The sequence below is a fragment of the Lolium rigidum genome, chromosome 3 (assembly GCF_022539505.1).
Source record: "Lolium rigidum isolate FL_2022 chromosome 3, APGP_CSIRO_Lrig_0.1, whole genome shotgun sequence".
Lineage (NCBI taxonomy): Eukaryota > Viridiplantae > Streptophyta > Magnoliopsida > Poales > Poaceae > Lolium > Lolium rigidum.
This window is the reverse complement of record NC_061510.1, coordinates 411,003,434-411,026,226: the sequence shown is the minus strand read 5'-3', so window position 1 is coordinate 411,026,226 and position 22,793 is coordinate 411,003,434. Positions and strand designations below refer to the sequence as shown.

Here is a 22,793-nt window from a genome sequence, read left to right as displayed (position 1 = left end):
AACCCGATACTCCATTGGAGGCTTGGGATAGCTTTCTTCACCGGGAAAGCGGATGGCGCCTTCCTTCTTCATCAGGCCAAGCCTTTTCATCGAGGTTGGCGTCTTGGTTGGAGATCTTGGATCTCTCCCATTCAAGATCTTCGGCGGCCATCGCGGACTGCGGAGTGCTTGTGGCGGGTCAAACGCGCACGCGGCGGCATCCACGGAAGCGGATTGAGCAATGTATGCGAGAGCGGGAAATCGGCGAAGATTGGGCGCGAGAGGAAGATTTGCGAAGAGGAACAGGTGAGCGGCGTAAGCGAGGGGATGAACGGAGGTTGAAGACAGGTTTATATAAGAATTGGGTGAAGCAGTGTACCGTTGGATGAGGAAATCGTGTGGTGAGAATTGATTTTCTGGTTACAAGGGCAAAAAAGTATTTTACTGGGAATAGGCGTTACCGCACGAGCACCAGAAAAAGCGGAGGACGTGTGTCCCCCACTTGCACGACGTGTCAACATGGTGGGAACGATGGACCCACAAAGCGAGAAAAATATCGACCAGTGATAGAGTTGAAGAAAATTTGACAAGGGAAAATATGTCGACAAGAGAAAGGAGAATGGCGACAGGATAAGTTATTTGAATGCATCGGGAGCCTTTGGTCAGAAACAAGTTTTTTGCCCAAATGCTCGGGGGCTACTTCGAAAAAAGAAAACTTTCGACAATGGCAAATATAGAAAATGTTGAGCCTACAGTCAAGCACAAGTTCTTGGCTGTAGCCTCGGGGGCTACTCCCATCAGGAGCGCTGTTCGCGCACCCGATAAATAAAAAAAAAAAAAAAAAAAAGAAAGAGAGAAGAAGAAGGAGGAAAGAATATCAAGAGATAATGGCAATATAGTGACAAGGTGGACTAAAATGTTGAGCCTACAACCAAGCACAAGTTCTTGGCTGTAGCCTCGGGGGCTACTCCCATCGGGAACGCTGTTCGCGTGCCCGATGAAATTAACAAAGGAAAAATAGAACAAGCAAGAGAGTATATTTCGAGTTATCATTAACTCTCCATATACTCCCATCGGGAAAGCAATATAAGTCATATTTGACTCAATAAAATGTGCCATTCCAACAGCCGGAAAAGCACTCGACAATATATTCTCGAACGCCGAAGTTGCGATCAATTTCCGAATGCCGCAAAATTGCGAAGGTAAGACCCCGGACCTATTCTCGCTGGGCGTGGCATCGCCGAAGACTGCGCTCCGCTACTTTTATCCGTATCAACGGATACGAAGAAAAATCCTAACGGACGCGTTAGGTACTCGATAAATTTAACCGGGACTCGACGGAATGGTAAGACCTTAAGCGGCGCTCGTCGAAGTTTACACCGGTATCCCGAAATCATGTCCAGGGACGTGATTTTGAAGTAGGTTTTTGCGGATTGCCACTAGAGCAGTTAACTAGTACCTGATCCGTCAGATGAACTAGCCCCAACTACCAATATCCCTGTACAATATAGAATTTTATGAGAAAAAGTATAAAAGTTAGAAGCTTTCGAATAAAAATAGACAGTGGAGATTTTCCCTGATTCTACGATTCAAGCAAAATCTCGGGGCTACTGACATAGGCATCCCAAATGGGCCTGCCTAATATAGTACCCGGGGTTTATTGAAGGCCCACTACCCGAAGAATAAGAAGACTCGACAGCCCAAGATGTATTTAAGGAAAAGATAGAGTTGTAATAGGAAGTATTATTTGTAAATCTGGCGGGATGAGTTAGAAACCGTCCCGGACTCTGTAATCCTTGTATAGCACGAATCCCTCGGCTCCACCTATATAAAGGGGGGGTCGAGGGACGAGAGGATCATCGAATCATTGTCTGCAAACCCTAGTTTTCATATTCGTCGAGTACTTTTCGGCTGAAACCTTCGAGATCTACTTGCCCTCTACTTCTAACTAAACCCTAGCCTATAATCCATAGGCATTGACAAGTTAATCCCTTGTCACCAGGATCCCATCGAGTCCCACGGTCGTCCTCCCTACCGGTTCCATGCCAACCAGCAAGTCGCGCGGGCACCACCGGGGAGAAGGTCGAGCCCCAACGAAGTAGCGATCTCGACCTGGCCAGCGGCGGGAGGTGCGTTGGAGGGGAGCTGGCAGCGGGTGGATTACTCGGAGGGGCACTGGCGGCGGGGGGATTGCTCGGAGGCTATGCGAAGTAGAGGACCAAAATAGAAAAACGAAACGGTATCATCAGTTTTAAAAATATAGTTTTTATAGTCTGCACCAAAAAAATCCATAATATTCATTCGGTCTAAATTGGATAGTACTTAAATTGAAAACGTTTCATGGAAAAAAATAAAAGGAGACCCTCCTCAAGGACTTGCCGACCCAGCACCTAGCCGCCAGCGGATGGACACCACCACAACCACAATCGCTATCCTGCTAATCCTCCCAGGCTCCCCCAATTGCTCGTCTCCATCTCCAGACGCGGCGCGTCTCTGGGCGGCGACCGCACCGCGAGGCCCCAATCCGCCGCCACATCCCACACATCGCCGGCCTCTCTCTCGTTCCCCTCTTCATCTCCCCACTCCTCTGCCTTCCAGCGCCCGCGTCATCCCCAACCGCTAGGCGCCGGGATATCCGGACGGGAATTCATCCGGCTCCAAAGGCACCTCCTTTCCCAAATTCGGCTGATCCTTAGCTTCTTCATGCCACCAGCGTGAGCCTCCTCGTTTAATCCGCTCCCACATGTCACCAATTCGGCTGATCCGTAGAGCTTCAGCATGGCCACCACAGCCTGAGCTTCCTCGTTTAATCCGCCCCCGCATGTGACCAGTGTGCAATTCCTTCTTCTTTTAAGTCGTCCCCATAATATTTGCTGATGCTTGTTGTTCTCGGCTCGGATTAATCCAAAAGATTTAGGTATATAAACTGGTGGGAGTCAATATATGCCAGCGATGTGGGACTATTTCAAGGCTGGTCAATGTGTCTTTCTATTTGCTGATGTATACGTACCGGTAAAGATAATCTACTTGCGGCCTGGTCTAGCGGCCCATAACGGGAGAACAGCGAACAGAAGGAAGCCAGCGAAGGATGTCGCCATGTCGGTAGGTGGACAGAAGGAAAAAACGAATCGGTACGGGTGGCAGTTGTGCAGTATTATGTGGTTTGGTGGGAGGGCAAAACAGTCCATTGAAAAGTTGGACGAAAATTTTGGCAGAAACCTTAGCTCCTTTATTATTAGGTATAGATTATAGAACAATATAGTCACAGAAGGGCCAGTGCAATACAACCAAGGAGAACTTTCATGTGATATACACGTTGCATCTGCAATGGATCGTGCATATATAGTGTATAAGGACGTGTACAACAGTGTACACTTAGCCGTCTGTAAGGTGAAGTTATGCCAGAAAAAATGAATGATGTGTAAGGAAACTTCCAAGAAAATGAGAGAGCCCATCTTTAAAATTGCAGACGGTCTATTCCCATGAAATTAGGAGCCTACCAACGGTCATTTTTCCCGTTGTATGTGGTCGTGGGCTCACGAACCCCTTTTTTGCGGTAAAAGCTTGACATGATTTGTTGGAATTCCTTCTTGTTGTAACTACCTGTCGAGTCTATAGACAATCCATAGAAACGCCGCATTGTACTGACTGTCTTTACACTATCTAGAGATGACATTTTTTGAGAAAATCTAGAGATGACATGGGAGTAGAGACTATTGTACTGTTTGTACATGCCCTAACCTTGGCAGCCCGCCGACTCGTTTTAGCATCCAGTTCAGCCCAAACCAAACTAGACCCTACCACAAATAGCCCATCTGAAACCACGCAATCAACCGTTTGACGGATCGAGCGAACCAACGAGCATTCCCCAAACCCTACAGCGTTCCGGCCGCCGGCGTACAATGTCGTGGGCGTGGCGATCCTTCCTCACTCGACCACACTCCCTGCTCCTATCCCGTCCCCTGCCTTTCCGCCGCCAGCAGCTCACCTCCGTTCTTGGAAGCAGCAACCCGATCGGCAGCTCACGAGGATACGCATCCAAGTCCAACGGCGATCCGCACGGCGCCAAGGCCAAGCGGCATCTATACGTGGTGCTCGACAACCACGAGGACGGCTACGGCGTCCACAAGCTGGACCTCAGCGAAGGCCACGATGACCACCATACGGACGGCGGGCCTCCCGTCCTCCGCGTGGTGCTCACGATCCCTCAGCGAGCGAGTGCAGTTCGCCGCCGTGGGCAGCAGCATCGTCGCTACAGGCACCACCATCAGAAATTCAGAAGCCCGCTGCTGCATTGCCGGTTCATACGCGCCGAGATCGGCGGCGTCCTCATCTACGACGTCAACACGGCGGCGCTCACCGTGACGCCTCACCTCCCAATGGGCCTCGTGTGGAGTGGCTACAAAGCGGCAATGGCCGTCGGGAACACGCTGTACATGCTCGGCTCCGAACCGCCGCAGGATGACTTCGGTTTCGACCCAGACAACCGTGGCGGGAGCTTGCACTGTCTGACTGCAGACATTGATCCGGACCACGCCGAGGAAGACTACTTCTGGCATTGGGAGACGCTGTCGGACACCTCACCATGGTTCTGGAGCAGCTTCGAGAGCCCTCCGGGTCTCCCGTTCTCGGCGGAAGATATCACGGCCTACCTGGCGCAGGCATCGTCCGGGAGGCCGGCGGCGCCTCACAGAATCTTGGTGTCCGTTAGACCCACGGAGACGAGCCCGTCGGGTGGCACCTTCTCCTTCAGCACGGCGAGCCGAAGGTGGAGGCGGGAAGGCAAGTGGCACATGCCGGTCGTCGGTCAGATCCACTACGACGGGGGGCTGCATGCCTGGGTTGGCCTCCATGCCGCCAGTGATGGGAACATGCATGGTCCTTGTGTGACGGACGGGCGCCTATGCATTGGCAACAACACGTCCGCTAAGTCGGAGTGGAAGGTCGGCAAGGAGAAGTTGTTTCGCCTCGACGAGCACTGTGAGGCTGGCTGGAGGCACGTCGACGCAAAGCTGGTGCCCATAACAGCAGACGAAGATCGCACTGAGTACTGCCTCATGGAACGTCTCCGTCTCGAGGTCAAGGGGGAGGAGGAGGAGGATAAGGAGACGGATTCAGAGGAGGAGGCCGATCGCGATAAGGAGGAGTTTTGGGGCGACGGTGGCAGGTGCCTACTCCGTCTGACCACTTTCCGGGTGGAGCGTGGCGAGAACGGCGAGCCCAAGGCCACGGCTCGTCGGCCGGCCCGCTCTTATGAAGTGTCGTGGCACAATAGGCAATTTGATGCTCAAGCCTTCTGGATGTAGTCTGCATATGTATCTAGATCTGTCATTTCAAATTTTGGTTCAAGAATTTGAAGGTTGGTGATGGCCTCTCAAGTTCAAATCATCACTGCATAGCCGTCTTTTTTCCGATAATTTCCTTTGGATGCTTGGACATTTGGAACAAAATGTTAACTTAAAGAGTAAATACGGTAATTTGGTCTATAAAATAACTCCGGATGTGACCATTGGTCAGTTGGTCACGAACTTACAAATCGTGAATTATGGGTCACGAAAGTTGCCTGCAGATCATGAGATGGCATAAGCATATTCTGTTGTCACTGTTTCTGCTGCCAAAACTCGGAGTATTTTGCAACATTCATCTGGGTTCAGGGAGCCGTTATTATATCCTGAAACTGCAGGCTGGCCTACCAAACTACGAGCATGTCTGGAGAATAGTAGACATGTCATGAGAACAGAAATATCATGAGGTAGTACTTGGTGACCGTGGGTTAGCGGCGCTACGTTTGAAACGTGAGAGCAGAAATATCATGACTGTTACTACTCCCTGCCGAGCTCCACAATAGTCTGTCTTTACCTAAAACTGATGACCATCGATCAATGTCAATGTCATGTACGTTGAGAAGAAGCAGATGCCATCGATCAAAATGTTAACTCCACGTCTCACCAACTTCACTAGTAAATTTGCATGTCTCTAGATCTGCCATTTCAAATTTTGGTTCAAGAATTCGAAGGTTGGTGATGGCCTCTCAAGTTTAAAATCATCACGACATATATAGCGGCACTTTTTTTCGATGATTTCTTTTGGATGCTTGGACGTTTGGAACAAAATGTTGACCTAAAGAGAAAAAAACCCAGTTTAGTCTATAAACTTATCATGGATGTGCGTTTAGTCACGAACTTACAAATCGTGAAATCTGGATCACGAAGTTGCACAGCGCGAGTGTTTGATGGTGGGTGTTATTATACCCATGGACCCGTTGTCACTGGCGCCAAACTCGGAGTATACATACCATGAAATGGCATATTCCGTTGTCACTGTTCATGGCGCCAAACTCGGAGTATTTTCGAAAATGCAACGGTGCTTATGAAATGGGGCGCTGTGGAAATCCCTGCCTTTCACATGCATGGGATCCGTCGACTTGCTCACTCATTGCAAAAGATTCTCTTCTTAAAATACACTACTAATTCTAAAATGAGTATAACTTTCGCATAATAAATGCAAATGAGATTTTGTTTGCATATTTGACTTCCTCGCGACGAACTCTTCGAAATGAGTCTAATATTTAATTATTTTAAATGGATTTCGTGAACTGTATCTATAGAGTTCTCTATTGTTTGCGCATGTAGTCCGTATGCCATGTTTATGTAGTCCTGCGAAAAGTATTGTTGTATTTATAAAGTCTTTGTCAATTTGTTCCTATGGTACATGCAGTACTGCCAAAAGTACTGTTGCTTTTACACACATGACATTTGTAGATTCCTTTTTCACGTGGGGTCATGTTAGACCGAATCTCGAGGAACACGACTAATAACAACGGCTATGATATCAACCGCGCCCCATTCATAAGCACCATGTGCGGGCCAAAGTATTTTGCAACATTCAGCTGGGTTAGGGAGCTGTTATATCCTGAAACTGCAACCTAGCCTACCAAATTACGAGCACTCTGAAGAGTAAATATTTCGTGACCGTGGCTTAGCCGCGCTACGTTGGAACTTTGAAACGTGAGAGCAGCAATACCATGACTGTGACTACTCCCTGCCAAGCTCAACAAGTCTGCCTTTACCTAAACTGATGGACATCGATCAATGTCACGTACGTTGAGAAGGAAAAAAGCAGATGCTAGAATAAACACACAATGCAGTCCTAGTCTTAGATTCTACTGCAAGTGCAAAGCATTTCTCTGAAACACATTTTAAGCAATTGGCTAACAATAATTAAGTACATTTTGCCTGCATCTGACTCGACCAGTTGCTTCTTGACTCCAAAAGGTGCATAAGTGTGCCTTACAAAATCACAGCGCAGTTTGTTTAGCAGACAACCTCTAGCTCCATGCTCCAACCACGGCTTCCTTCTTTCAGGCCCGACTCCTTCGGGCACTTCACACCAAGTTTCACGTGAAAAAATATGCTACACAGGTCACAACCATTCCATTGTTCAGAGTGACCACAAGATTCAGATAGCCTGTATGGCCATCTTTTGGCATGAGTCTGAACTTTCAGATACATGTTTCGCATATTGCTAGTCAACCTACTACAGGATGAGATTTGAGATACAAACAACTCCACGTCTCACCAACTTCGCTAGTTGGCATTTCCCTACTTGCAGCAGAAACTAGCGCGCCTCCTGGAGCACTACTGTAACACTAGTACCTGGTTTAAGACAAGTTCTTACAGGCAGCTACTCAACATAGCGTGGCAGAATACAGAACATACAAACAACTCTCCTTCCACAGGCGGCTTCAGCGGTTCACGTCTCCGTTACACGGCCTTGCAGAAGAACCTAGCACAGCATGCCCTCATGGAGTACTGGGCACCACCTGCTTAAGATTGGTCAACAGCCGGAGCCTTCAGGGCATCACCCACCCTGACTCTCAGCGGGACAAAATCTGAAAACGACAAGGCATAAACGGAACGTCAGTAGTCATCTTACTATTCAGCAAATGAGAAATGTGGAGGATGTCGCATGATTAATAGGGGCTTCCGCAGATTTAAACGGAATGGGATAAGCTTTACCTGACAGGAACTTATACCGTCTCTGGTTGCACACTGCCACAGCTGAAAGATGAGAGCAGAGTCCATGTGAGATTCTAGTGCAACAAGGAAAAAACAAGCCCAACTACGGGGACTCGTGACCCGACAATAAAAACATGGGATAACTGGGAAGAAGGGAACTTCAGTTGTAAATCTTAGATGGGTTCATCCATGAGCATCTCTAGGACTTAGGATTGGCGATATTAATATAACCGTTAACAGCATGCAAATCATGAAAGTTAGTACTATGCATGAACTTTATGCATAAACATGTTCCATGGCATTATTTTTATCCGAGAGCAGGGGTTCAAGTTAATTTGGAACTGTTAGAACTATGCAATATTTTTATCCGGGAGATGGCTTTAGGTTCCAGATGGAAAAAAAATTAAGAAAGAAGCTATGTATGACTGAGAAGTAAAAAAAGTTCTGCATCAAGCAAAGACCAGTGTAAACATTATCTGGTTCATTGGAAAACTAACTCCAGACCAAATCTGGTACACAAACACAATGTACAATGTACTACTAACAGTACAACACTATTATCTGCGGGAGAATGACACAGATATTGAAGAAAGTACCTATAGCAACAGACGTGCACCTTAAGATGTATGAGTATATCACATAGCATACTCTCAGTAAAACCATGGAACTGTAGTACAATAACCTATTTGCGGGGATATGACAAGTGCATCACCTATATGCGCTAGGGAAACTTTTTATTTTGATATGAATTGCCTTTAAGCATGGCCAATAAAGAAAACATGTGTTCCTAGAAGAAAGAGCCTAAGAACTTGGGAAGGAGGGACAGACTTACAAAGGTTATCATAGCCAATTGACTTCTTATGTTCCCTCACGGCATTCTGGTAAGCGTCCTTCGCAAATGCCTCCAAGAATAACTCCTGAAGGTGCAGGTGCAAACATGAGTACATAACACAATAACAGTATTCAGTTCAAATTTCAATAGATAACACAATCATCGTACGTTAATGAGCACACCCAAATGAAAGGCATATACATAATCAGGGAATGTTTGCAATCACAAATTTGCATGTTGCAACAAAGATAAACTGGGTACACCAGCAAATGTTTTCCACATAACTTTTGAAATATTAATTAATAATCAGGGAAACAAAGCAATTTTAGAAGGAGGTTCACTGTATTGATCCTATCTTTGCCTTGTGTTGTTTTTCATATCACATCCATGCTGGCCCTGACTATTCCGCCGATATCCAGAAAGCTAAATTCTCTCAGAATTATTATTTTCTGGCAAGGCAACACTTCAGGTTGAAGCTCAGGTTCTTTTATTCAGAGTTCCATAATATAATTTTCACTTGCACTTTTTCCTAGAATAAGAATCATGTTATTCAAATACAACATGGTCCCAATCATATACTTGAATAAGCTAATAGAGCTTATAAACCGACACGTCGCAATTGTAACCAATTATTAGCCCACTCAATTTTTGGCTGCTAACTAAATTCTAAATCAGTTGGTGCACTACAACAACAACAACAACCAAGCCTTTCAGTCCCAAACAAGTTGGGGTAGGCTAGAGTTGAAACCCATAAGATCTAAATGAGTTGGTGCACTATTGAAAGGATATACCAACCGAATTGTGTTGCCTGTGCAACTATAAAGATGTCCAGCATTTTATCAAGAAAGTATGGGTGGGATCTGCTTGCTGTCAAGCCACGCTAATTATAAAACACTGCCATCTTACATTGTTACGAGTGGACTTTTTCAACTATCTGTTATGATGCAGATACTGTTTAATCATCACCGACGAAAAAGGACCTCCCCCATTGACCAATGAATTGAGAATTATAGGGCATTCATTAATGGACATTATTGTCTCTTACGTGGGAAGAGAAGCGAGAACAGAGAGTCGCTCTACTGGCAAGCTGTGCACGTGCGCATGCAGCCCACCAGCGTTCGAGTCTTGGACTCAGCGGGGCCCTCAGGTTGTTTCTTCTACAATTAAATATGACGCCAAGGGCTAGTACTGGCTGGTCGGTTTTTCAAGAGTAAGACGAATAACTTCGAATCCATGAGACCCCTCTTCCAAAAAAAAAAAATGGATGAGTACATAAGTGTTACAAACGGCAACTTAAGTACTCATAAGGTAGAAAAGGTTGGCTGCGATGAAAATTAGTGGGGAACTAGGGATAGATAGAGAAGCTAGAAGTGTAGAGATAGCAACTAGAAGGGAAAGAATACTTTCCTCCCTGCCGAGCTCCACAAAGCTAAAATTCCTCTCAGGATTATTCTTTTCTGGCCAGGCAACATTTCAGGGATGCAGGTCAGGTTATTTTGTTCAGAATACCATACTGCAGTTTTGAGTTACTACTTTTTTTCCTAGAACAATTATGATGCTATTCATCTAGAATATGGTCCAAATCAGATACTTGGATCAGCTAATAGAGCTTATAAGCCTACACATCGTAAATGTAAAAATTCATTAGTCTCACTCTTTTTTGGCTGCTAACTAAATTCTACATCACTTGGTGCATTATTGGAAGGGTATACCAATCAAAATGTGTTTCCTTTGCAACTATACTTAAAGCAAATGTTCAGCATTGAATCAAGAAAATATGGCTGAGATCAGGTTGCGGTCAAGCCAAACGAATCTTACACCGTTACGCATGTTGACTTTACCATATATCTGCTATGCTGCAGCCTGCAGGGACGGTTTAATCATCTTGAACCAAAGAAAAAAAAACTTTTTCCCCAATCGACCAAGGAATTGAGAATTATAGAACACTCAATAATGGAAATTATTATCTCTTCAGCAATAAGAAAATCCATAACAGAGAGTCACTCTGTTGGCAAGCTGTGCGGGTGGGCACGCAGCTCACCCGCGTTCGAGACTTGACTGGGTGCCCTGCTCAGGTTGTTTCTTCTTTAAAAATATGTAGCCAAGGGCTAGTCCTGGCTGGTCTCTTTTTTAGCAGTAAGAAAAATAAACCCATGCGCAGCCATAAGTTCAAGCATCAGAGTTCCCTAGCCAGATTGGAAACCTGAAATTTCATTCAGTTGGATGTACACCTTGTTTCAATCAGTTCCACATACAGCCTGCTTGTTTGGTGCTCGAAAAATAATAGAAAAGCGATCCAAATTTTGTAGAAAATGGCAAAAGGTACAAAGATGGATCAAACCATTGGAGGAATTAGAGGCAACGGAATGTGGGCAACAGCTATCTACTTGTGCATATTACTGTCGCCACCCTTGACTCCCGACTGATGAGGACAACTGGTGCAATAAAACCGGCTGTCCAGAATCCCAGTGTACCCTTTGTTGGCAGTCAAATAGACCCGCGGAACAATGATGGTAGACTAGTAGCATGGAACAGCCACGGAGAGCTGTGGTAATCTGGGATTCTAGCTACTCCTCTTTTGGATATGATGGTTGACGATTACTTTTTACCACAGGAAATCTGATTATGCGCTAGATGCCTAGATACCAGACAGCTCTTCTTGGAATTCACATACTCCGTATATATATATATATGGTAACTTGTGAGTTGTGATGACTAACAGTTGCGTACAAATCAATTGAAACTAAAATACTGGAAATACAATATGAGTTATTAACACCGACAGTAATCTTTTTCTTAAAATAACACCAGTTGTATTCTCCCTATGTAACATTGTTTCTTAAATTAACAACCTCTTATGTAAGAATTGCTGTCCTAACAAAACATTTTCAAGTGCACTCGCTTAACAAAACTAAAGCCAACAACATGGACCACGTATGTCAGTCATAGCCGAAAGAGACAGCATGATAGGGCATACTGGGATAAGGGGTGCTCACACATCCACTAACGACTATTTGGGAGCAGCAGTAGTAGAGAAAGCTGAATGTGCTGAAATTTAGCTCAACACAAAGCTTTGGACAGATCAGGAAACTTCATAATAGTATACCAACTGCAGAGACACAAATTGTGATGGTAAGAACACCACAGACAGCTAATCGAACACCTTGTAGGCGCTGATGGGCTGATGCCATGACCAATCAAAATCTCAATAGCTAAGACAAATTCTACTCTACATTATGGCATTTGAATAGTCAGATGAAGCTTCGGGCCTCCGCTTTCAAACTGCTAACACAAGGTATTGCATAATGTGCATTCAGAGCAAAAATGATGGAAATGCTACCGAGGCCTCATACCAAGCCTCAGGACATCAATTTCTAATAACTAAGAACACAAATATCATTTCATATTTTGCATTTACAGTAAGAGTGGGGAAAATCATACCGACGCCTTGCTGATGAGGAAGACAGTCTCACTGGTAGGGCGGATGCTTGCGTCCTCGTCCCGCATCAGCAGCCGCACCCGCGACATCGGGAAGATGGAAGTGCCCGGCTCGGCAGGCGGCAACGGTGCCTTGGCCTTCTGTTTCTTCCCGTTCTTAGCCTCCTTCAGGGATTCTGCGTCGTCACGCTTCCTCTTGCTCGGCGTGCCCTTCTCCGCCCCGTCGGATGGTTGCTGCTTCTTGCTGGGTGTGGCCTTCTCCGGTTTGCCAGGACTTTTCTTGGCGCTCTTCGCCACATTGATGCCATTCTGCTTCCCCTTGCTGGGTGTGGTCTTCGCTGCGCTGCCGGCCACCTGCGGCTTCTTTGTGGGTGTGGGCACGGCCTTCCCCTTGCTGGGTGTGGTCTTCTCCGCCCCGCCAGAATCCTGCTTCTTCTTGGGCGTGGGCTTCTCCCCTTCCCCAGACGCCGGCTGCTTCTTCTTCTTGGGAGTGGGCTTCTCGGCTTCGCCAGACGCCTGCTGCTTCTTCTTCTTGGGCGTGGCCTTCTCCCCTTCCCCGGACGCCGGCTGCTTCTTCTTCTTGGGAGTGGGCTTCTCGGCTTCGCCGGACACCTGCTGCTTCTTCTTCTTTGGCATGGGCTTCTCCCCTTCGCTGGGTTCCTGCTTCTTCTTCTTCTTCTTTGGCATGGACTTCTCCCCTTCGCCGGGCAGCTCCTCATTCCCGCGCTTGCCCCCCTTCTTCTTCCCGGATCCGGGCTCCGCCGCCTCCCCACCCTTCTTCTTCTTCTTCGCGGGCTTCACTGCCGCCGCTCCGCCGGACGCCTGCTGCTGCTTCTTGAGATTGCCTCCCTCCTCCTGGGGCGGCTCCGCCTTCTCCCGCTCCTTTTCCTTCTTCGGGGTGGCCGCCTTGGCCTTCTTCGGGGTCGCCGTCTTCTCCCCCTTGTCGTTTTTCCCCGGTTCCGGTGCGGGGGCGGGGGCGGGGACCTTGTTAGGCCTTCCTGGCCCGCGCTTGGAGCCGGGGCTGGCCGCGGCGTCGGAGTCGGGGACCTTCTTAGGCCTGCCGGGGCCGGGCTTGGAGCCAGGACTGGCGGCAGCGGCGGCGGAGTCCGCGTCGGGGACCTTCTTAGGTCTTCCAGGCCCGCGCTTGGAGTCGGGGCTGGCGGGAACGGCGGCGGGATCCTTCTTCGGTCTGCCGGGCCCGCGCTTGACGCTGGGGCCGGATGCGGCGGCGCTCTCCTCGCCCTCGGGGGCGAGGCTCACCGCGTCGCGCTTCTTCCCGGCCATGCCTGCCTCCTCCGGCGAGCCTCAACAACCCGAACGAGCCCTCGCCGAGAGCCTCCGAAAGCGGCGGCGCTGGGGAGTTTTCGAAAAATTTCGGGGCCGGGCGGGCGGAGGGAGGGTTGGAGAAGAAAGAAGGCAGCAGATGGAGAAATGCTCTTGCGCTCGCTCGGTTTTTGTTTTCATTTTTATACACGGCACAACGGCTGACTGACTAGGGTTGGCACTAGTGCCGCGTTGGCAAATCTACTATACCTCTCGAAGGAAAAAAAAAACGAAATTCAGAAGTTTTTTATGTATTTTGGTTTGAACTGTACATGTGGATTTGCGGCACTCAATATCGACATGTACTCATTTAGCTTGGCGTGCGGATGTGCTATTTTTTACCACGTTCGCTAGCTAGCAAGCATCGATCGATGAAGAAGAAGATACAGAACTGGCAAGCTGAGATGCCCATGTGGATGCCATGTGTTGACTAGGATCGAAAACGACGTCATGTGATCGAAGAAACCAATTTGGTTCGGAAGAAGGACCAACGTTGCTACAGTATCTGAGAGGGCTCTCATGCCCATCGGGCCAATCCAAGGCCGGTCGAGGGAGGCGGAGGAGAGGCGACAGAGTTCCTAGTGTAGATAGTAGGTGTAGGGTTCGGTCATGTGCCGGTAGTTGGGATTCTGCCGAGAGGTTTCCGTTGGGTTTTCTTGGCCTGATCCGGTGGTGGTGGGTGACATTCTTCCTCCTTGTCCATGCGGTGGTGATGGGTCGAGGCATGTCGTCCTAGCCTCCAATATGGCCTTTCCTAGGCGTAGCGTCAGCTGGTGGTTGTTGCCCTCTTCTTTGGCCTACCGTGGTGGTGAGGAAAGAAGGGGCGATGGTGTTTGGCCACCTCAAACGCATTGCCTGGTCGTTCCCTTTCGTATGGCGCTCACGCACGGAGTCATGTGGTGGCCCAAGATGTTCTCCGGTGAGCACCTCCGGTGTGAGTCTACTACTGAGGGAGATTTGGATAGGGGGCCTTCTCAATAAGTGTGGTGCTGACATTCTCTTGATTTGCATGTCCGATGAGGTGGTACTCCTTCGGGCCGGCCTGGGTGGCAAGGGGAGGAGGGGCCTCAGATAGTGCCCTGCAGATCAACAAGATGGCGTCGTCAGCTCCACTTTTTATTTATGCTCAATTACTTTTTCAATCATTGCTTTCAACTCACCACTTCCAACTTCACGCTTGCAGTCAGTTCACCCAAGACAACGTGACACTTGGTGTGCGATAGAAACGCCAAATAATAATACTTGCCTTCTTGCTAAATACTTCCGCGATTTATGCTATGACAGATCTTGTATTCTTGCATGCCATCATTGACCAAATTCTTCCTGCGTGATTTTTCGGGCGAGCGTGAGCTCCCGCCATCCCTTTCTCGCACAATCTTGGCGCAAAATTTCCCCCACCGAGCGCAATAATATATTGGTGACGTGGGCATTACCTTTCGGGTACCCAATATTGCTATACCCGGTGCGGATTATGGATGTGAACTAGCACAGGGACTCGACAAACTTGACCCGCATATAGTATCGACTTGAACTACAAGAAAGATAACTCCAATTTGTAATAGACCAAGACTCTTGTAAACCCTAACTTGGTTGCATATATAAAGACAGGCAGGGTCAGCCCTTAGACATAACACGAACACACAAGCTACTGTGTAGGGTTATGTAAATTTCGTTTGTATGGTCATAGATCGGGTGGCCTATAAAAAGGGAAGGTGACCATCCTGTCTCACACAGTAGCTATCCCTGGTCGCCCAGTTTTAGAAATATTTTCACCATACAACTCCAGAATGGGCGTATGTAAAATTTCACAAAAGGTTTGTTCTTTGAAACCCATATCCAACATCTACCAAGCAATTGGCTAAGCACTCGTACAATATACATATTTTAATAAAAAAAAGGCTACAAGAACATTGTAAGAAATTCTATGGCTCTCTCTACTAGGATAGCAAAGAATAAATTTTCCTACACATGCATTTCTACAAAAATATTTGTAAAATATGCATATCAAAAATAGTAGGACGAAAGTCATGTGTAACTTGTCTTTCATTGAAGAAGAAGAATTATTTTGTCAACATAGCAACCAATATTACTTGCTTGATAAATTATCCTTGTCACTCTTCGTGAAATCTATCGCGGAGGTAAGAAAAACAACATTTTAAAAGGAAATATCCAACGAAAATAAATATGAAAAATATAAATAAACTTAAAATAAAACTAAATTACTTTGTTTAGTATACACTAGCAACACTAATTGTATTAAGGCCAAACCCTAATTAACTTGGGTTTTTTCCGAAATTCGAATTATGTGAGAAAGCTTATAACCCAAGATATTATGCACAATGTCTTGGACATGGTTGGGAAAATATTACATGGTATTGGTAGATGGCACAAGCTTATAATCGAACGTTTGCAATAAAAAAAAAGGCTCATGACGGGATTTAAGAGAGAAGTGGTCGGAGACGTCGTGCTCGGATTTAACAAATAGAGGACGTTGCTCCTCTCTTCACGCTGAAAGGGTACTTTGCCCCTATGTTTGTTTTTGTAATTGATGACAATTCATATGAACTAATATTTCCATTGAGTTTTTGTTTGAAGAAATAATCCATCGGTTTTGCTTGAAGTCCATTTGTTGGATTCAAGATAGTTGATGTCAAGAGAGAAGTTTGCCTTGAAGACGGTGTCGCAATCCTCCAAGGCTCATGAGTTGAGCTATTGGTGACCAAGATCTAGAGCATGCAATCAAATAAGTGTTCCGGCTTGAATGAAGCACGAGCGTCGTCATCAAGGTCAAGCGGAATGCGGTTAATTCTCTCGCCCTCTTATAATGTCGGGTCAAGATGAGAAAAGAGAGAGGAATATCTCGAGACGGAGTTCGAAGGAGCGCTCGAAGGCGAAGCACGACAAGGTAGTCTCCTTTTTTTGGTTTTTATAGAAGTATAGGACCCCGCACTATTAAGAGCGGGTCGAGTCGTTATTTCGTTGTTTGGCTCAAATCACATTTATTTCATCCCATTCGTTTGGCATCTTTCATCCATTTTATCCTCGCCACCATGCGCCGCCTTTGATCCCCTCTATCCCGCATCTCCAAAGGTGGCTCGAAATTTGTTCGGCGTTTGCTCTATTCTTTCTACCTCTTTCTGTTCACCACAAAAATATTCCGCCCCTTGCATATATCTTTTTCTCTCCAATATTTTGCTCCCGATGATAATTAAAGTTTGCTCAGTTTTTAAGTAAAAGAGGCTCAAAGTTTGCTTCGCTTTTTTTTGCCAAAAAGAAATAGAGAAAAAGAGGAGAAAACACACCGAATCGGCGAATTACACAAAAATAACCCAAAACTGAAAGAAAAGCACAGACTGACCCTCCGACGAAACTATTTCACGAATCTAACCCTTTTGTGTGGCGCCCCTCTCAAGGGCGCCACACATGCCCATGTGGCGCCTCTAGCTCTGGCGCCACACACCCATCCGACGTGGCCCATCGACGCTGAGCTGGTGACCCCGATCCGACGTGGCAGAACGAGTGGCGCCGCTCTGGCCGGCGCCACTCTTTGAAAGTGTGGCGCCCCTGGCAAGGGCGCCACACATTCACTTAAGTTTGGGCGCCGCGCGCGCCCAGCCCGACCCTTCTTCTTTCTTTCTCTTCTTCTCTCCCTCCTCCCCAACCCGGTTCTCTCTCTCCTCCCTCTCCCCCCCACCAAATCCACCACCAAATCGTCAGATCTGTCCGTGGAGATCGTTCCCCATCCATTTGTCAAGGTAATCTCCTTCAAATCTTCTCCATTCATCCACTAATTTCATAGATCGGGCTAGATTTGGACATGAACCCTAGACATGTTTTTTTCTTTTGTGCACTCTATATTGTATTGTTTGTGTTGGAGATGGTAGCCTCATGTATGCATGTGTTTGAACCATAGATGTGTAGAAATCTACATATGAAATTTCACATGTATGTGTATGAACTCTATGTATGTATGTGTATGTATGTGTATGAACCCACATGTATGCCTAGTATTTGTGATGGAGTAACTCATATTTGTTAGTTGAATGGATCGTAATATGGTTCAAAAATGTAAACATGTAGGATGGCCGGTGCGGGAGGACGGGGAAGGGGCGGCCGCCGCGGTCCTGGGCGCCCCCCGGGCCGGGGAAGGGGCCGCCGCGGTGGAGCAGCAAGGGCCCCACGATCACCGTCACCTGCATCCTCCTCGTCTTCGCATGACGAACGCTGCTTCGAGTTCCTCCTCCGCATCGACGACGACCCACTCGGCATCAAGCGGCTACCGGACAAGTTCGCCGAGTTCGTCGACGGCGTCGAGCCGGCGCACTTGCAGCTACGGGAGACTAGCTGCAACTTCTGCCGCTGGCCCGTGGAGGTCCTGTTCGACGGGCGGGGCAAGATGTACCTGCACACGGGGTGGGACAAGTTCGCCCGTGACCTCCACCTCGAGCCCGGCTGCCAGCTCACCTTCCTCTACGAGGGGGACGGCGAGATGATCGTCAAGGTGTTCGACGACACCTCCTGCCGTGTGCAGTACCCCCACACCGGCGAATCCGGCTCCGACACCGATAGTTAGAACGTCGAGTGTTGTCAACTCTATCTTCGTTGCTTCGTGTTGTTTGAATTCTATCTTAAATTGTATGAAACTATGTGCTACGATGTTAGGTATGATGATGTTATGTCGATGATGTGTGTACGAAATGGCTGTTGATATGATGTGTGTATGACATAGCTTTTGACATGATGGCAGTTTTGTTGGAATATGGTAGGATTTTTCATGGTTTTAACACATGTCAATGAGTGGCGCCCTTCCCACTGGCGCCACATTGCACAGGGTGGCGCCCGTGGCATCGGCGCCACAGATGCATGTCTAATTGCACAAAACATACTGTAAGACAAATCGTCTGGGACTTAGCCGTTTTGGCGACCCTCTTTGTGTGGCGCCCGTGGCATCGGCGCCACGCATTATCTTCCAACGGGTGTGCATTCCAAACCCCACATTATGCCTTCCCTCTAGCTCAATACCATCATTTGGCTCATTCCAATTCAACTCAACCCTAACTTGTGCTACCACCTCCGCAAAGCTAGGGCTAACGTCAAACACCAAGTCAACCTCTTCCGGGTCCGGATCTATGTTTCCCTTCAAGTAAGCATCCTTGTCCACATGATGAACATGAACAATTCTTTCCATCCCCCTAGCATAATGGGAACAACACATACACACATGTGTTCATTAGATACCATAATCAACATAATCTACCCATACAAACTAGCACACTACCATTTCTTCTACTTCAACAACCCTAACATCCAACCAAATCCATCTCCACCCTCAAATCAACCAAATCCACATCTAGGGTTTCACATATAGATTGGAGCAAATACACATAATCAATGGATGAAAAGAGGGGAAACGGAGGAGATTACCTCAAGCAACGAGTTGGGAACGATCTCCACGGACAGATCTGACGATTTGGTGGTTGATTTGGTGGGGGGGAGAGAGGGGGAGAGAGAAAACCGGGCGCCTTTGGAGGAGAGAAGAAGAACAGAGGAAGAAAGAAAGAAGAGGGTCGGGCTGGGCGCGCGCGGCGCCCAAACTTAAGTGAATGTGTGGCGCCCTTGCCAGGGGCGCCACACTTTCAAAGTGTGGCGCCGGCCAGAGCGGCGCCACTCGTGCTGCCACGTCGGATCGGTGTCACCAGCTCAGCGTCGACGGGCCACGTCGGATGGGTGTGTGGCGCCAGAGCTAGAGGCGCCACATGGGCATGTGTGGCGCCCTTGAGAGGGGCGCCACACAAAAGGGTTAGATTCGTGAAATAGTTTCGCCAGAGGGTGCTTTTTTTTTCAGTTTTGGGTTATTTTTGTGTAAATCGCACCGAATCTGCTGCTTGTCATACGCGTCTGTCCTCTCTCTATTCTATTCTCTCTCTCGCATGCAATCTGCACTTCGCTGCTCTGCTCCCAGGCTCCCAGCCTCGCGCGGTGCCTTTTCTTTTAGCCTTGCTCACAACCGCAGTTCTCGCTCGAGGCGCGCCTCTTTTTCCTTTCCTTGCGCTGGCCCGCGTGCCCGATTTCTCCCGCAATTCCCGCGCTGAATCCCGCTGCAGTTCCTCGCTTCTTTTTCCAGAGAGCTGGGCCGGTATGACCGGGCCCAGGCCGGTCATGCCGGCCGACACTCCTGTTTCTTTTTCCATCTGGGCCGGTATGACCGGGCGAGAAGCCAGTCGTACTGGCCAGCCTTTTTTCTGCACGGATTTCATAACGGCTAGTTTGCTCCATATAAAGCAGCCCCAATTTTCTGGATACTTACCTTTGCCATTCTAATTGATCCAGATCTGATTTGTAAAGCTCTCAAAAAACTTCATCACTTTTCCTCACCTTAAATCCTTGATTCCGAGAGATTCGCCCAACGTTTTTGAGAGTTGATCCGTGCATCTCGAAGATCTCTTCATCCTCTCTCTTTCAACCACACATATTCGATTTGAGCCATTGTACCAAGTTTTCCTCTCCGATCGTTTTACTCTTGGAGGTTGAGAACTCCTAGGCGGTAGCGGTCTCAATTTTGTGATCGAGCTGGAAAGTTTGTGCGGGATTGAAGGCCTCCCTAAGGTCTTCACATAGTGGAACGAGCTCCTACTTCGTGGAAGGAGCTCACGGATAAGAATGTGTGCCTTCGTGGCGTTCGGTGTCCTTCGTGGTACCGCACCTCTCCAACGGTGACTAGCTTCCCCTCAAGGAAGTGAACATCGGGATACATCGTCGTCTCCGCGTGCTTCAATTATTTCTTTCCACCTATTTTATTTGTGATAGCCATCGAGCTTGAAGTTCTTGATATTTGTATTTTTTTCATATAGGGTGCTTCACTTAGTTTGCATTAGACCACTTTATTTATCCGCAAAGCCTAAAATTGCAAACAAGTCAAGGAAAATTTTGTAGAACCTATTCAGCCCCCCTCTAGGTTACCGACATTGAACTTTCACACGCTGAAGAGGACACGATGCTCGAACTCCTGTGACGAAGCTCATGAATATGGTGGCATTGGAACAGGAATAATCAGAGGTGATTCTGACAACGATTAGAACAAAACAATAATGCTAACAGAGGGTGCACAAGCAGTGATGGCAAGGACGATGGGAAGAAAAGGAGCGAGTGAACGAACGAGGCCTAGGTCCCCTGACGTGCTAAAATTGATGATGGCTTGGACATCGACGAGGAACTTCAACAACGAGATGCGACAGCGATGCAGCTGGCATTGAACATGGAATTGATATAGGGACAAGGTGAATCAAGGGATGCTGAGGCGCTCCTTCAAAAGATACGGGAGAGACACTTATGTGTTTAAGTCGTAGTATTTCTCTGTCGAAATTTCATGGAATGGTGAGGAAGATGACGAATCAGTTGATGAGCCGACATGGATTTCTCCCAACCCCAAAACCACCACCTTGGACGATTTGACGAGCTCCACCTGACCTGCCGCCCACCAGCACATGCCACCACGATTTTGAAGTCATCCTCGCTGTCTCCCTGTGTACGTAGGTTCTATCGGTGTGACCCCATCTCCCGGATCCCAGCATGCATACTTTGAATCGGCTTCTCGCCCCATGTCTATGAAGTGCACCAAGGTGATGCCGTCACGGCTCCAATCCCCGGGTAGGAAAATGCTGACATGTGATGGTATTGGCGGGAGATGCAATTTGTACTCTTTGGCTAGCATCAGTTTTAGGATGATCTGCTCGGATGTTCCAAGGTGCGCTAATTCGTTAACAAGGCATTTGTTATGGGTGTGGTTGACCAACTGGTCTCTAGGGTGGGCGACGAAGGTGTCGTTGCATGAGGACACTGCACAATGTGAGAAGGCGGTGAGCTCCGGAGGCTGCGGGAGCGGCACAAACTCGTATGTGCAGAGCGAGTAGTTACCGCAGAAGCCGAGGAGGCAGGGCGGGTGGTGGTCGTGGAAGCACCTGAGGAACTCCGTGTAAGAGGCTTGAAGGAGCCATCGTTTGGAGACGAGGGCGGCACGCACGAGTAAGTGGGGCAAGCTTATACGGAGAAGAACCTCACGGAGAAGGTCATCACAGTCAGACACCGATGTCACTGATGTAGCCGCCGACCCCTGTGCATGAGAGTGCATGTTCTTGGCCAATAAAAAATGGACAAGTAAACGAAGGTACGTACGAAGGTGGAAGTTCTATAGATTGGGCTTGGAAAGTCTCATGATCAAAGTATTTAGGTGGTAATATTTAGTATATTCAAGTCGGTACATCGAGAACGGTCCATGTGGGAAATGGGAAGGAGAACTGGATTCCAGCCTTGGGACTCAGCATAAGCTAGCGTATGAAAAGAAAGGCAAGAGCCAGATATGTCAACATTAATTTAGAATGGAGACATAAATGTAGTGTTGATATCTACATGATTTTATTTTGGCACCAACTCACGAATATTAAACACCACACCTTAATGATGGAATACATATGCTAACATTAGTTGGGAGAGATACATATATAAATGCAACGCTCATATCTAAATATTTTATTGCGGTTCTATGCATAATCACCGGTATTAAAAACCTAGTCATAATGATGAAATGCATAATTTATTTTTAAAATAAATGCAAAACTAGCAAGATATGCCCATACTAATTGGGAGATATATATATATATATAAATGCAGTGCCGATATCCAAATATTTTATTACAGCTCTGTGTGTAAGAACCAATATTAAACACCTGGTCATAATGATGAGAAACATAATTTTTTGAAAAATAAAATTGTTGGTGCTTATGCTAAACTAGCAAGATATCCTAATATTAATTGGAAGAGATACATATATAAATGCATGACATTAACCAGCTCGTATCTAATATTTCATCGTGCGTCTATATAAACACACAAAACGGTACACCGATCATAAGTCATCTGTTTTCCTCATGGCGCTCAGCAAAACCAACCCAAGGATGCTCAACTTGGTTGTTATTGCTTTCATGCTCATGGCCATCGTGTCTTCGACGTTACCTTCCTGCCAAGCAAGTAGGCAACAATTTTTTGCATTTTACCTGCTGTTTACAGATATTCAAAGTATTATCTGCAACTTTTTATTCTTAATTTTTTGGGGCTACATTACTAATTAATTTCTTTTTTGATGTATTGTTTGTAGTTACAGGCTCATGCAAAGATTTGGAGAACTGCACTACCGAGGCGTGCGGCAC

The 22,793-nt window shown here is 47.2% G+C and overlaps 1 protein-coding gene across 1 annotated transcript; it reads right to left on the bottom strand.

Annotated features, from left to right (window-relative positions):
• Window positions 1–7,373: 7,373 nt before the first annotated feature.
• On the bottom strand, window positions 7,374–13,551 carry LOC124697860 (pollen-specific leucine-rich repeat extensin-like protein 1). Its single transcript, XM_047230393.1, has 4 exons — window positions 12,271–13,551; window positions 8,830–8,914; window positions 7,998–8,039; window positions 7,374–7,870 (listed from the first exon to the last, which is right to left on the bottom strand). The coding sequence occupies exons 1-4, from the start codon at window positions 13,549–13,551 to the stop codon at window positions 7,806–7,808; spliced, it is 1,473 nt and encodes a 490-aa protein (XP_047086349.1). The 3' UTR covers window positions 7,374–7,805.
• Between the last annotated feature and the right edge of the window lie 9,242 nt (window positions 13,552–22,793).